The sequence below is a fragment of the Caretta caretta genome, chromosome 3 (assembly GCF_965140235.1).
Source record: "Caretta caretta isolate rCarCar2 chromosome 3, rCarCar1.hap1, whole genome shotgun sequence".
In the NCBI taxonomy this organism is placed as follows: Eukaryota; Metazoa; Chordata; order Testudines; family Cheloniidae; genus Caretta; species Caretta caretta.
Genome location: NC_134208.1, coordinates 159,699,028 through 159,713,852, shown reverse-complemented (window position 1 = coordinate 159,713,852; position 14,825 = coordinate 159,699,028). Strand labels below are relative to the sequence as shown.

Genomic DNA, 14,825 nt, shown 5'->3' with positions numbered 1-14,825 from the left:
CAAATTTCAAAGGAGACTATTGAACACACTTACCATTTATTCTGTATTGTAGTCTTCTTCCATTCAAAAGTGGCATTCCTTCTACAACCTTAGAAGAGAAAGGATGAAAGACTAGTTGATTTTTTTAAAAAACTTGATTCAAATAATTTCATTTGCCAACATGACAGAAGTTCAGTCATGACAGTCAACTAGAGGCATGCCATCAACTTGAAAATCTTACTCCTTTCTAAAATTTTTGTACCTTCTGTAATAACTAGCAACAGCTGATATCATTCAAAAATGAAAGCTAGCAAGTCTATTCTCTCCATCACTTAATTAGTTTACAGAAAGCATTGTCAAATGCAAAGTATAATGTCAGGTTCCCTTCAGTTAGCTTCCCATTTATTTTGTATTTTCCCACACAGAGCAGGGAGGGTCATTTAAAAAAGGGAAAATAAAATAGGAAAATGTGGTTTACAAGGGGAGTCAGGAGCAGGTTCAATACCTGAAACGACTTTTCAATCTTTTTTTTTTTTTTTTTTTTAAATAGAGACAAGGTAGGTGAGGTAATTATCTTTTACTGGACCAACTTCTGTTCATGGAGGAGACAAACTTTTGAGCTACACAGAACTCTTCTTCAGGTCTGGGGAAGGTAACCAGAGACAGATTAAAGCATACTTAAGGGTTCACACACACAACCACAGAAATGTTGGGTGGGAAAGGACTGCAAGAAGTCATCAAGTCCCGCGCACACCACTGAGGCAACACTAAAGACTAAGTAAACCTAAAACATCTTTGACAGGTGTTGGTCCAAACAGTTTTTAAAAGCCTCTAAATGATGGGGATTCCACAAGCTCCCTTGGAAGCCTATTCCAGCACTTAACTACCCTTATAGTTAGGAAGTTTTTCCTAATATCTAACCTAAATCTTCCACTGCTGCAGATTAAGATGATTATTTCTTATCCTACCTTCAGTGGCCATGGAGAACAATTGATTACTGTCCTCTTTATAACAGCCCGTAATATATTTGAAGACTTACCAGGTCAACATCTCAGTCTTTTCTCAAGACTAAACATGCCCAGTTTTTTTTAACCTTTCCTTATAGGTCAGGTTTTCCAAACTTTTAATCATTTTTGTTGATCTCTTCTGGAGTCTCCAATTTGTCCACATTTTTCCTAAAGTGTGGCACCCAGAATTGGACACAGTGCTCCAGGTGAGGTCTCACCAGTGCTGAATAGTGGGATAATTACCTCCTATGGCTAATATATAACACTACTGTTAATCTACCCCAGAATATTTGCCTTTTTTGCAACTGCACCATATATTCAATTTGTGATCCACTATATCCCCCAAATCCCTTTTCAGATGTACACGTCTACCCCTTTATAATGCGACTCAATATAACGCGGGTTCGCATACAAAGCGGTAACGCTCCGACACACTGCTCTGAGCAGCGTGTTAAGGGGGCTGGGCTGGAGGGGTTGGATAAGGGGCAGAGAGTCTTGGGGGCGGTCAGGGGCTTCCCCCCCCCCCCCCACGGTCTGGGAGGAAGGAGCTGGGGGGGGGAGGGGGAAGGGTCCACTTTTGGAGGCCCTGCAGTCCCAGAGTAGCCCAAGGGATTAGCGGGGGGCTGGGAGCAGACCGCTTCGCTTCCCTCACCCCAGCCATGTCGCTCGGGGGAGGGGGCTTGGGGGAAGGATCCCCCCTCGCACTCACCGGCAGCGGGGGAAGTAGAGCAGCCCAGCCCCAGCCTGCTCTACTCTGCCAGCTCCCAGTTGTGGCACTCCTGTTCCCACAACAGGTGAGTGCGGGACCTTTCCCCAACCCCCAACCCAGCAACACGGCTGGGATTGGGGCAAGGAAAGCGGAGTAGGCTGGGGCCGCATCGCTCCACTTCCTGCCGCCAGTGAGTGCAGAGGGTGTCCTTTCCCCAACCTCCCCGCACTCACCGGTGGCGGGAAGCGGAGCGCCGCGACTGGGAGGTGGTGGAGTGGAGCAGACTGGGGCCACGTTACTCCGCTGCCTGCGAGCACCTGTCAGGGGGCGGGGGTCGCTGGAGGGGGCGGTCAGGGAACAAGGAATTGGGAGGGCCAAAGCAAGTTTGATATAACGCGGTCTCACCTATAACGCAGTGAGATTTTTTTTTTGTCTCCCGAGGACTGCATTACATCAGGGTAGAGGTGTACTACCACGTAACCAATTATTCCCCATTTTGTAGTGATACAATATTTTTCCTTCCGAAATGAAGTACTTTACATTTGTCTCTAGTGAATTTCATCTTGTTCATTTCAAACCAATTCTCCAATTTGTCGAGGTCCTTTTGAATTCTAAGCCTGTCCTCCCAAGTGCTGCAATCCTTCCTGGTGCGGTGTCATCTGAAGATTGTATAAGCATACTCTACACTCCATTATACATGTCATTAATGAAAATATTGACTAGAACTGGACCCAGGACTGACCCATGTGGAACCCCACTAGATATGCCCTTCCAGTTTGGCAGCGAATCATTGATAAATCCTTTTTGAGTACTTGTGGCACCTTAGAGATTAACCAATTTATTTGAGCATAAGCTTTCGTGAGCTACAGCTCACAGACTAACACGGCTGTTACTCTGAAACCTGTCCTTTCTGAGTATGGTCTTTCAACCACTTGTGCACCCAACCTTAGTGCAATTTCATCAAGACCTCATTTCCCTAGTTTGCTAATGAGAATTACATGGGACTGTGTCAAAAGCCTTACTAAAAATCAAGATATATCATGTCTCTACTTCTCCCCTCAACCCTGCCATCCATTAGGCCACTAACCGTGTTAAAGAAAAAAATTAAGTTGGCTTGGCATGATTTGTTCTTGACAAATTTATGTTGGCTATTCCTTATAACCATATTATACTCTAGGTACTTACAAAATTGATTTTTTGATAATTTGTTCCAGTATTTTTTCAGATATCAAACTTAGGCTGACTGGTCTATAATTTCCTGGGTCCTCTTTGTTGCCCCTCTGCAGGCCTCTGGGACATCGTGTGATCCCGGGGAGTTCTCAAAGATGATGACTAATGGTTCCAAGATTGCTTCAGTTAGTTCCTCAAGTACTCTAAAATGAATTTCATCAGGCCCTGCTGACTTGAATATATCTAACTTCTCTAATTATTCTTTAACGTGTGCTTTCCCTTTTTTTGGCTTGTATTCCTTCCCTCTTGTTAATATTAATTCTGTTGAGTATCTGGTCACCATTAAAGTTTTTAGTGAGGACTGAAGCAAAATAGGCATTAAATACCTCAGCCATCTTGATATCAGTTATTAGCAATCCTTCCCCACTAAGTAATGGGCCTATACTTTCATTTGTTTTTCCCCTTGCTCCTAATGTATTTAAAGAACTTCTTACTGCCTTTTATGACCCTTGCTAGGTGTAATTCATTTTGTGCCTCAGTCCTTCTGACTTTGTTCCTATGGTTTGTACTATTGTGTATAATGCTTGTGCTATTCTTTGTACTCCTTAGCAATTTGTCCATGTTTCCACTTTTGTAAGACTTTTTTGATTTTTAGGTAATTGAAGAGCTCCTGATGAAGCCATACTGGCCTCTTACTATTCTCCCTATCTTTCCTTCACATTGGGATAGTTTAGAGTTGTACCTTTAATATTGTCTTCTTGAGAAAGAGCCGACAATACTAAAATCCTACTTCCCTTAGTTTTTCTTCCCATGAAACCTTACCTACCAGTTCTCTAAGTTTGTTAAAGTCTGCTTTTTGAAGTCCATTGTTCCTCTCCTGCTCTCACACCTTCCTTTCTAAAGGATCATGAAATTTATCATTTCATGATCACTTTTACCCAAAATGCCTTCCACCTTCAGATTTGCTACCAATTTCTCCCTGTTGGTCAGAATCAAGTCTAAAACTGTTGTCCCCCTAGTTACTTCCTACACTTTCTGAAACAAAAATTTATCCCCAACATATTCCAAATACTTATTAGAAATTATGTTTTGCCGTTTTACTTTTCAGACAAATTTCTGGGTAGTTAAAGTCTACAATTACTACCAGGTCTTGTTTTGCATATTTCTGTTGTTCAAGAAATGCTTCATCCCATCCACCTACTCATCCTGATTTGATGGTCTATGGTAGACCCCTGCCACGACATCACCCTACAGCACATGCTATAGGCCACTTAAAATGAAATGCACAATTAAAAGTTAGCAGGCAGTAAGGTGCATAACGAATTGTAATGAGCCATAAAAGCACTCTCTCTGTTTAGTCTACATTTTTAGTGTCTAGCAGAGTTATAATTTTAAGTTCCCACGCTCATCTTTTGAAGGTGTTATGCAAGTTTCCTTTGAGGATAAGGACTGAGAGGTCAGATATGGAATTAACGCTTTTGGAAGCGTCCACCCCAGGTAACATGATGTTTTTGTCTTTTATTATCTTTCTATGTCAGTTCATTCGAGACTATAGTGATTGTCTGGTTTCACCCACATAGTTGTTTGGGGCATTTGATGCACTGGATGTGACAGACATGTGTAGGACCCATAAATCTTGAAAGGTGTGTTGTGGTGGGTGTTGATCATTGTAGCAATGCAGGCATGTCTGCAGGTTTTGCACCTGTTGTTCTGACAGGGTCTGGTGCTGTTTTGAGTTGGTGTGTCCTAGTCTGTGGGGAGCTTGCTTCTGATGATGAGCTTAGTGAGGATAGGGGATTGTTTGAAGGCCAGAAGAGAGGTTTTTAATTTTTTTAATTGACTAGACCTCAAGTAGACCAAGTCCCTAAAAAGCATTCTTTCAAATATTATTTAGAGGGCAAGGAAAATTAACGGGAAGAGAAAGACAGAAATACAAACATTAGTTATGTTTATAAAAACTTTCAAGGAACTTCTAGAAGCATGGGTGTCTGAAATCTCAGTGAAATTTATGTCTGAAGAAAGCGGGAGGTGGCAATTTTTACACAAGTGTTACAAAGTCAGAAGCTTCTGTTTCCCAGAGTAGAATCAATGAAGAGTCCAACGACCGATTTTAAACAGTCAAACTAAAGGATTGTCGACTTGTATAGAAATTGCCATTCCAAACTAGACCAACAGTTATCTACTTTTGTAGTCTTTCTTCCAGAAGTGGGCAATATCTGATTCTTCAGAGAAAGGGTAAAGAACAATATAATGTAGCTGTCCAATTGTGCATACATGTGTAGGAGTGGGATGGTTAGGAATGACTTCCTGAGCTTGCAACTTCCCAACAATGAAGCTTATATCTTGAAGTAAATACTCTCTTCTATTTGACGTAGTGGTGGAACCATATAGAAACTCAGTAACAGAAGCTGGTAAAAATGTATATGCTCAAAAGTTACCATATGTCATTCTTCTACGATTCTATCAGTGCATCAAGTCCATTTTACTACGTGATCCCTAAATGATAAATGGTTACTGTATAGTGTATTGAGGGACTGGGATATATGACCAGAAATCAGACTTTTGGCAGCAAGGGTTTTCAAGGTGGCAGTTGTGTAATTTAAGCTTTCAACAAATCTGAAGTAGTTATATTCCAATATAGTATTGATAAACAGATAGTTATTGGTTAATTAACAGTATTTCAAATAATGGAATCAAACCTTCTATCAACCCAGCCCACAAAACCCTCCAGAACACATTTACTACTAGAAGTTTACCTTTCCAACTGGCAGTAAGGAAAACAGAGCTTGAAGAAAGAACCACAGAAGAAAGACACCAAACACTCTGGTCTCCCATAAACTATCAAATGCTGGCAAAGGAGGGAAGTTCATAACACTGGGGTCTTCCTGTTTGCACTTCAACAGCAAATAAAATACAGTGGCAGGCAGGAAAAATATCATGCAAAAGGCCCCTGTAAATAAAAACCACACAATAGTAAAAGAAACTTGGAAAATAAAAACATCCCATTAGAACAATTCTCAATCTGTAGATTAATAAACCCATACATTATTTCATACCAGGATAAACACTTATTTGATAAAACAAACAATTGCATGTAATGCTATCAAAGATTACCACCATGTGTTTACAATGGCTGTGTTAGCCACAAGTGAAAAAGTCATCCTAAATAAGTGCCAATTAAAAATAATAATAATAATAATAATACCACGCTACATAGTTTATTTGGTTTTAAAAAAGAGGATTTCTATAAACAAACCACGCACTCTAGAGTTACCTTAATACCAGAGAGTGGTAAAAGAAATTTTATAATGTAAAACCATATATAAATTATCTAAACTGGCATTTCTATAAATTGGTGTTGCTGTTTTAGAGCAAAACTTCCTCTCTAGAAACAGACTATTATAAACAAAGAATTCCATAACCTTGGATAATATAAATAAATTGCTTTTAAGACAGGAAATCTTAAAACTGCCAACTCAACCAGTTGTGAAGTTGGACAGTGTAATTTTTTTTTTAATTCAAACTAGGTTCAATGTAATTAGATCAGAGTAATTTTAAGATCACTGTTTTCATCTAGACTCTTTAAGGAGAGCAGCTGAAGGTGCTCTGAAATTTAGAATATTAGATCCAGTGCCAGTGGAGACAGATTATCTTGCTTGCCCTGTGTGACTAATCAAAAGACAAAAAATAAAATAATAGAAAGGTAGGATTGGAGAGGACCTCAATAGGGCATCTAGTCCATAGATGAGGCAGGACTAAATATTATCTATAATATCCCTGACAGGTGTTGGCCTTACCTGTTTATAAATACCTCCAATGACAGAGATTCCACAACCTCCCTTGGTAATTCACTCTAATCCTTAACTACCTTTACAATTAGGACATTTGCCTAATGTCTAACCTAAGTCTCCTTGCTGCAGTTTATGCCCATTACTTCTTGTCCTGTCTTCAGTGGATAGGGAAAAAAACTTATCCCCCCTCTTTTTGTAACAACCCTTTTACATACTTGAAGACAGTTATGTCCCCCCTCAACCTTCTTTTCTCCAGACTTAACTAACCCAATTTTTTGTGTCTTTCCTTGCAGCTCTTGTTCTCTAGACCTTTAAATATTTATGTTCCTCTCTTCTGGACTGCCTCTGAAGTGTGGTGCCCAGAACTGAACACAGTACTTCAGTGGAGGCCTTATCGCTGCTGAGTAGAATGGAAGAATTACTGCTCATGTTTTAGCCACAAGGTGCCACAAGTACTCCTTTTCTTTTTGCTCATGTTTTGCTTACAACACTCCTGCTAGTACATCGCACAATGATGTTTGCCTTTTTTCCCCCCCTCAACAGTATTACAGTGTTGACTCATATTAAGCTTGTGATCCACTATAACCCCCAGATTGTTTTCTACAGTACTCCTACCTACACAGTAATTTCCCATTTTGTATGTGCGAATGTGAGGGGGTGTGCCAACCCTGCACTAGCCCCGCAAGGGTTAACCATGCACTTTGGGGTCAGGAGCCCACGCCCCCACTGAGCATACTCCAGTTGGAAGCAGTATATAAAAGGTGGCAGCTTAGCTCAATCAGAGCTGACTGAGGAGAGCAGATGCATGCTGCAGGCTCCTACCAGGGAGCTGCTAGAACTCATAGAATCATAGAATATAAGGGTTGGAAGGGACCCCAGAAGGTCATCTAGTCCAACCCCCTGCTCAAAGCAGGACCAATTCCCAGTTAAATCATCCCAGCCAGGGCTTTGTCAAGCCTGACCTTAAAAACCTCTAAGGAAGGAGATTCTACCACCTCCCTAGGTAACGCATTCCAGTGTTTCACCACCCTCATAGTGAAAAAGTTTTTCCTAATATCCAATCTAAACCTCCCCCACTGTAACTTGAGACCATTACTCCTCGTTCTGTCATCTGATACCATTGAGAACAGTCTAGAGCCATCCTCTTTGGAACCCCCTTTCAGGTAGTTGAAAACAGCTATCAAATCCCCCCTCATTCTTCTCTTCTGCAGGCTAAACAATCCCAGCTCCCTCAGCCTCTCCTCATAACTCATATGTTCCAGACCCCTAATCATTTTTGTTGCCCTTCGCTGGACTCTCTCCAATTTATCCACATCCTTCTTGAAGTGTGGGGCCCAAAACTGGACACAGTACTCCAGATGAGGCCTCACCAATGTCGAATAGAGGGGAACGATCACGTCCCTCGATCTGCTCGCTATGCCCCTACTTATACATCCCAAAATGCCATTGGCCTTCTTGGCAACAAGGGCACACTGCTGACTCATATCCAGCTTCTCGTCCACTGTCACCCCTAGGTCCTTTTCCGCAGAACTGCTGCCTAGCCATTCGGTCCCTAGTCTGTAGCTGTGCATTGGGTTCTTCCGTCCTAAGTGCAGGACCCTGCACTTATCCTTATTGAACCTCATCAGATTTCTTTTGGCCCAATCCTCCAATTTGTCTAGGTCCTTCTGTATCCTATCCCTCCCCTCCAGCGTATCTACCACTCCTCCCAGTTTAGTATCATCCGCAAATTTGCTGAGAGTGCAATCCACACCATCCTCCAGATCATTTATGAAGATATTGAACAAAACCGGCCCCAGGACCGACCCTTGGGGCACACCACTTGATACCGGCTGCCAACTAGACATGGAGCCATTGATCACTACCCGTTGAGCCCGACAATCTAGCCAGCTTTCTACCCACCTTGTAGTGCATTCATCCAGCCCATACTTCCTTAACTTGCTGACAAGAATACTGTGGGAGACCGTGTCAAAAGCTTTGCTAAAGTCAAGAAACAATACATCCACTGCTTTCCCTTCATCCACAGAACCAGTAATCTCATCATAGAAGGCGATTAGATTAGTCAGGCATGACCTTCCCTTGGTGAATCCATGCTGGCTGTTCCTGATCACTTTCCTCTCATGCAAGTGCTTCAGGATTGATTCTTTGAGGACCTGCTCCATGATTTTTCCAGGGACTGAAGTGAGGCTCACTGGCCTGTAGTTCCCAGGATCCTCCTTCTTCCCTTTTTTAAAGATTGGCACTACATTAGCCTTTTTCCAGTCATCCGGGACTTCCCCGGTTCGCCACGAGTTTTCAAAGATAATGGCCAATGGCTCTGCAATCACAGCCGCCAGTTCCTTCAGCACTCTCGGATGCAACTCGTCCGGCCCCATGGACTTGTGCACGTCCAGCTTTTCTAAAAAGTCCCTAACCACCTCTATCTCCACAGAGGGCTGGCCATCTCTTCCCCATTTTGTGATGCCCAGCGTAGCAGTCTGGGAGCTGACCTTGTTAGTGAAAACAGAGGCAAAAAAAGCATTGAGTACATTAGCTTTTTCCACATCCTCTGTCACTAGTTTGCCTCCCTCATTCAGTAAGGGGCCCACACATTCCTTGGCTTTCTTCTTGTTGCCAACATACCTGAAGAAACCCTTCTTGTTACTCTTGACATCTCTTGCTAGCTGCAGCTCCAGGTGCGATTTGGCCCTCCTGATAACATTCCTACATGCCCTAGCAATATTTTTATACTCTTCCCTGGTCATATGTCCAACCTTCCACTTCTTGTAAGCTTCTTTTTTATGTTTAAGATCCGCTAAGATTTCACCATTAAGCCAAGCTGGTCGCCTGCCATATTTACTATTCTTTCGACTCATCGGGATGGTTTGTCCCTGTAACCTCAACAGGGATTCCTTGAAATACAGCCAGCTCTCCTGGACTCCTTTCCCCTTCAAGTTAGTCCCCCAGGGGATCCTGGCCATCCGTTCCCTGAGGGAGTCGAAGTCTGCTTTCCTGAAGTCCAGGGTCCGTATCGTGCTGCTTACCTTTCTTCCCTGTGTCAGGATCCTGAACTCAACCAACTCATGGTCACTGCCCCCCAGATTCCCATCCACTTTTGCTTCCCCCACTAATTCTACCCGGTTTGTGAGCAGCAGGTCAAGAAAAGCGCCCCCCCTAGTTGGCTCCTCGAGCACTTGCGCCAGCCTGCAGCCTCCAGCCTGCAGAGCCTGAAGGCACTGAATCCACACCAAGACCCCAGTCAACCACAGAGAATACAAGAGATGGAAGGCTGCTACCCCTGAAGGAACTACAGGATTCAGGACAAACGGTATGAAGTGGCCCAGGGAACATGTTTATTGAGCAAGGGACCTAAGCCTGAAGCCAGGACTACAGGTTCTGCAGGGCACTGGGTTGGGATCTAGTAGAGTAGGGTGGGCACAGGTCCCCATAGCCTAATACTAGGCCCCACAGCCCTGAGGCCAAGGGCAGCCCCATAGACTCTAGCTTCTAGCCCCAACCAAGGGAAGCTCCCTAATCTCTGACTGCTAGGCCTCGCCACTCTTACTATGAGAAGCCACATTCACCAAAAGGGCGCGTTCTCCCCCAACAGTCTGAAATCCTGCTACAGCGCAAAAGATTATTCCTTCCTAAGTATAGTACTTTGCATTTGTCCTTCTTGAATTTCATCCTGTTTATTTTAGACCATTTCTCCAGTTTGTCAAGATAATTTTTAATTCTAACCCTGACCTCCAAAGCACTTCCAACCCCTCCTAGCTTGCTATCGTCCATATATTTTATAAGAGTTATTCTCTATGCTATTATCCAAATCATTTGAAAAGATATTGAATAGAACCAAACCCAGGACAGATTCCTGCAGAATCCCACTCTATATGCCCTTCCAGCTTGACTGTGAACCATTGATAACTACTCTGAGCCCTGGGCTACATTGCGAGTTTAGGTCGGATTTAGCAGTTTAGATCGGTTTAGCCCTGCACCCGTCCACACTACGAAGCCATTTTTTCCTGACTTTAAGGGCTCTTAAAACCGGTTTCTGTACTCCTCCCCGATGAGTGGATTAGCGCTGAAATCGACCTTGCTGGGTCCAATTTGGGGTAGTGTGGATGCAATTTGACGGTATTGGCCTCCGGGAGCTATCCCAGGGTGCTCCATTGTGACTGCTCTGGACAGCACTCTCAACTCAGATGCACTGGCCAGGTAGACAGGAAAAGCCCTGCAAACTTTTGAACTTCATTTCCTGTTTGGCCAGCGTGGCGAGCTGATCAGCACAGGTGACCATGCAGTCCCAAAATCGCAAAAGAGCTCCAGCATGGACTAAACAGGAGGTAGTGGATCTGATTGCTGTATGGGGAGACAAATCCGTGCTATCAGAACTCCGTTCGAAAAGACAAAATGCCAAAATATTTGAAAAAAAATCTCCAAGGGCATGAAGGACAGAGGCTATAACAGGGACCCGCAGCAGTGCCGCGTGAAACTTAAGGCGCTCAGGCAAGCCTACCAAAGAACCAGAGAGGCAAACGGCTGCTCGGGGTCAGAGCCCCAGACATGCCAGTTCTATGATGAGCTGCATGCAATTCTAAGGGGTGCCCCTACAACTACCCCAGCCCTGTGCGTGAACTCTGTCAATGGACTCTCACGCAACAGGGATGCGGATTTTGGGGGATGAGGAAGATGAGGAGGAGGAGGAGGCTGAAGCATAGCAAGCAAGCGGAGAAACCATTTTCCCCGACAGCCAGGACCTGTTTCTCACCCTGGATCTAGTAACGTCCCAACCCACCGAAGGCGGGCTCCCGGACCTAGAAGGCAGAGAAGGGACCTCTAGTGAGTGTACCTTTGTAAATATAATACACGGTTTAAAAGCAAGCATGTTTAATGATTAATTTGCCCTGAAGACTTGGGATGCATTCGCGGCCGGTACAGCTACTGGAAAAGTCTGTTAACGGGTATGGGGATGGAGCGGAAATCCTCCAGGGACATCTCCATGAAGCTCTCTGGGTGTACTCCCAAAGCCTTTGCAAAAGGTTTCTGGCGAGGGCAGCCTTATTCCGTCCTCCATGGTAGGACACTTTACCACAGCAGACCAGCAGCACGTAGTCTGGAATCATTGCATAACAAAGCACGGCACCGTATGGTCTCAGTGTTTGCTGGCATTCAAGCAACATCCGTTCTTTATCTCTCTGTGTTATCCTCAGGAGAGTGATATCATTCATGGTCACCTGGGACCATGGGAATTTTATTAAGGGGACATTCAGAGGTGGCTGTTCCTGCTGGGCTGTTTGCCTGTGGCTGAAATCATCCCCACTGTTAGCCACGAGGTGGGGAAAGGGATGAAGCGATCAACCCAGAGAATTGGGGGTGTGTGTGGGGAGGGGTGTTAGTTGGGTTTGTGCCGCATGTTGTGAAAGTAGAATGAACTATATTGAAATTATAATTCATTAAAGAAATGCTACTTGAAGGGTTTGTTGAAATATAGTTGTCAGGAAGAGAAACATTAAGGAGTGTGAGACAATGGGTCCTCAAACTAATTAACTTAGAGCTCCTACTGAGCTAGGAGATTGGTAAACGTTAGTATGCAAATAAGATATGTATGTATATTTGTCAGTTTCTCCTTTCTTTTGTCTCTTATGTTAAATTGGCTTTGGCTTAGCTGTATAAATAAGTTATCTTGAGCCCCAGAGAGGGGCTCACATCTGGGTGCATTAGCAAAGCGCTTTGCTAATAAACAGAGTGGTCTGACAAATTATGTGAGTCCTGAATCTGACTTTGACAACGTTAACCCGAAAACCGCAGCCCCTCCTTTTAAATGGGCAACCCATTTTAAAGGGCCAACCCAACAGGTGCTTGGTATGTGAACTGAGAGTGCTGCTGTTTGAAACCATTCCCACGTGTTAGGAAGGTTAAAGAAGCCAAAAGACTGTGGCTTACCACGTTTGCCTGCAAGCCGAATTCTGCTGCCCGCCGGCCCTGCGTGTGTGATCTCTCACACCATACCGGCAGGCCCTCAATATAAGAGGCAAAATGCAACCTTGTAAAGAAAGCACACGTTCTCTGTAATGTTAACAGCTTGCTTCACTGTGAAAGTTTACCCATTGTTCTCTAAAGTGTCTCTTTTTAAAGACTAATCTTTTTTCCCCCTCCCACAGCTGCAAATGTTTCATCGCTCCACGTATCATCTCCGTCCCAGAGGCTATCAAAGATTAGAAGACAGAAAAAACCGCACTCGCAATGAAATGTTCTCTGAGCTCATGCAGGCCTCCCACACTGAAAGAGCCCAGCACAATTAGAAGACAGAAAAAACCGCACTCGCAATGAAATGTTCTCTGAGCTCATGCAGGCCTCCCACACTGAAAGAGCCCAGCACAGTGCATTGAGGGAGACAATGTCAGAGTCCAGGAAAGCACAAAATGAACACAAGGACAGGAGGGAGCGAGAGGAGAGGAGGGATGAGCAAGGGGACAGGAGGGACGAGCGAGAGGAGAGGTGACGTCAGCGTGATGAGAGGAGGCAGGATGCAATGCTGAGGCTACTGGAGGATCAAACTGATATGCTCCGGCACATGGTTGAGGTGCAGGAAAGGCAGCAGGAGCACAGACCACCGCTGCAGCCCCTGTGTAACCAACCGCCCTCCTCACCCAGACGCCCAAGAATGCGGTGGAGGGCCTCCGGCCATCGCCTACTCGCCAGCTTTTGCAGGTTCTGGTTCTGCATATACTGCATGATAATGCACGTGGTGTTTAGAGTGGTCACAACTGCCGCGGTGATCTGAGCGGGCTCCATGCTTGCCGTGGTATGGCGTGAGCGGGAGAGCAGAGTGGAAGCGGAAGTGGCAGAAGGATGACGATGCTGACAGCAATATGGCGCCCGCATGGAAAAAGGCGTGAAATAATTGTTGGCCGTTGCTTTCATGGAGGGAGAGAGGGGGGAGCAAGGAGTAGGCTAGCAGCAGATGGTGCTGCTGGCTGGGAGAGCAGCCCGAGGAAGAATGGTCCCCTCAAGGATTGAACTCACAACCCTGGATTTAGCAGGCCAATGCTCAAACCACTGAGCTATCCCTCTGCCAATATTCCAGGCAAGACTGAATCTCCATTAGACAAAACTTAAAGAAGAGAATGACCTGCATCACTCCCATTTATTTGCAGGCACCCCGACAGACTTTACTGAGGTCTGCCAGGAGCACCCCTTGTCTGCCCAGGCGCGCCAATCGACCTGACCGAGGCCGGCCAAGACCACCCAGGAGACGACAAGGACAGCTACCAGTCATACTGCACTATTTGCTGCCACAAGGCAATGAGCTGCTGCTGTGTAGCAATGCAGTCCCACATCTGCCAGCACCCAGGAGATGTACAGTGACGGTGAGCTGAGCGGGCTCCATGTTTGCCATGGTATGGCATCTGCACGGGTAACCCAGGAAAAAAAAGGCACAAAACGATTGTCTGCCATTGCTTTTGGGGGGGGGGGGGCCTGAAGACATATACCCAGAACCACTCGCGACAATGTTTTTTGCCCCATCAGGCATTGGGATCTCAACCCAGAATTCCAATGGGCGGCGGAGACAGCGGGAACTGTGGGATAGCTACCCACAGTGCAACACTCCGGAAGTCCACACTAGCCTCAGTACTGTGAACGCACTCCGCCGACTTAATGGTCTTAAGTGGGGACACACACAATTGACTGAATAAAATCGCTTTCAAAAAATCCAACTTCTATAAATTCGACCTAATTTCGTAGTGTAGACATACCCTTAGTATGATTTTACAACCAGTTGTGCACCCACCTCATGGTACGTTTGTCTAGGCTAGATTTCCCTAGTTTGCTTATGAGATGGGCAAGTGAGACAGTATTAAAAGCCTTATTAAAGCTGAGATATCAAATCTACTTCTTCCTCCCATCCACAAGGCTCATTGCCATCAAAGGATATTAGGTTTGTTTGACATGATTTGTTCTTGACAAATCCAAGTTGGCTGTTATTTATCACCTTATCTTCTAGGTGCTCACAACTTGATTATTTGCTCCACTATCCCTCCAAGTACCAAAGTTAAGATGACTGGTTTATAATTCCCTTGGTTGTTCTTATTCCCCCTTTTATTCATAGGTATTATATTTTCCCTCTGATCTCTCCCATTCTCCCCAGGTTCTCAATGATAACTGCTGATGGCTCAGAGATCTCTTCAG

At 44.7% G+C, this 14,825-nt stretch overlaps 1 protein-coding gene across 2 annotated transcripts in view; it reads right to left on the bottom strand.

Annotated features, from left to right (window-relative positions):
• Window positions 1-14,825, bottom strand: part of LBR (lamin B receptor) — a 49,598-nt gene that overhangs the window by 13,668 nt on the left and 21,105 nt on the right. For both annotated transcript variants that reach the window (XM_048843332.2, XM_048843333.2), the window contains exons 6-7: window positions 5,622-5,815; window positions 34-88 (exon numbers count right to left, since the gene is read on the bottom strand). In XM_048843332.2, coding sequence (XP_048699289.2) covers window positions 34-88; window positions 5,622-5,815 — 249 coding nt within the window. The remainder of the gene's footprint in view (window positions 1-33; window positions 89-5,621; window positions 5,816-14,825) is intronic.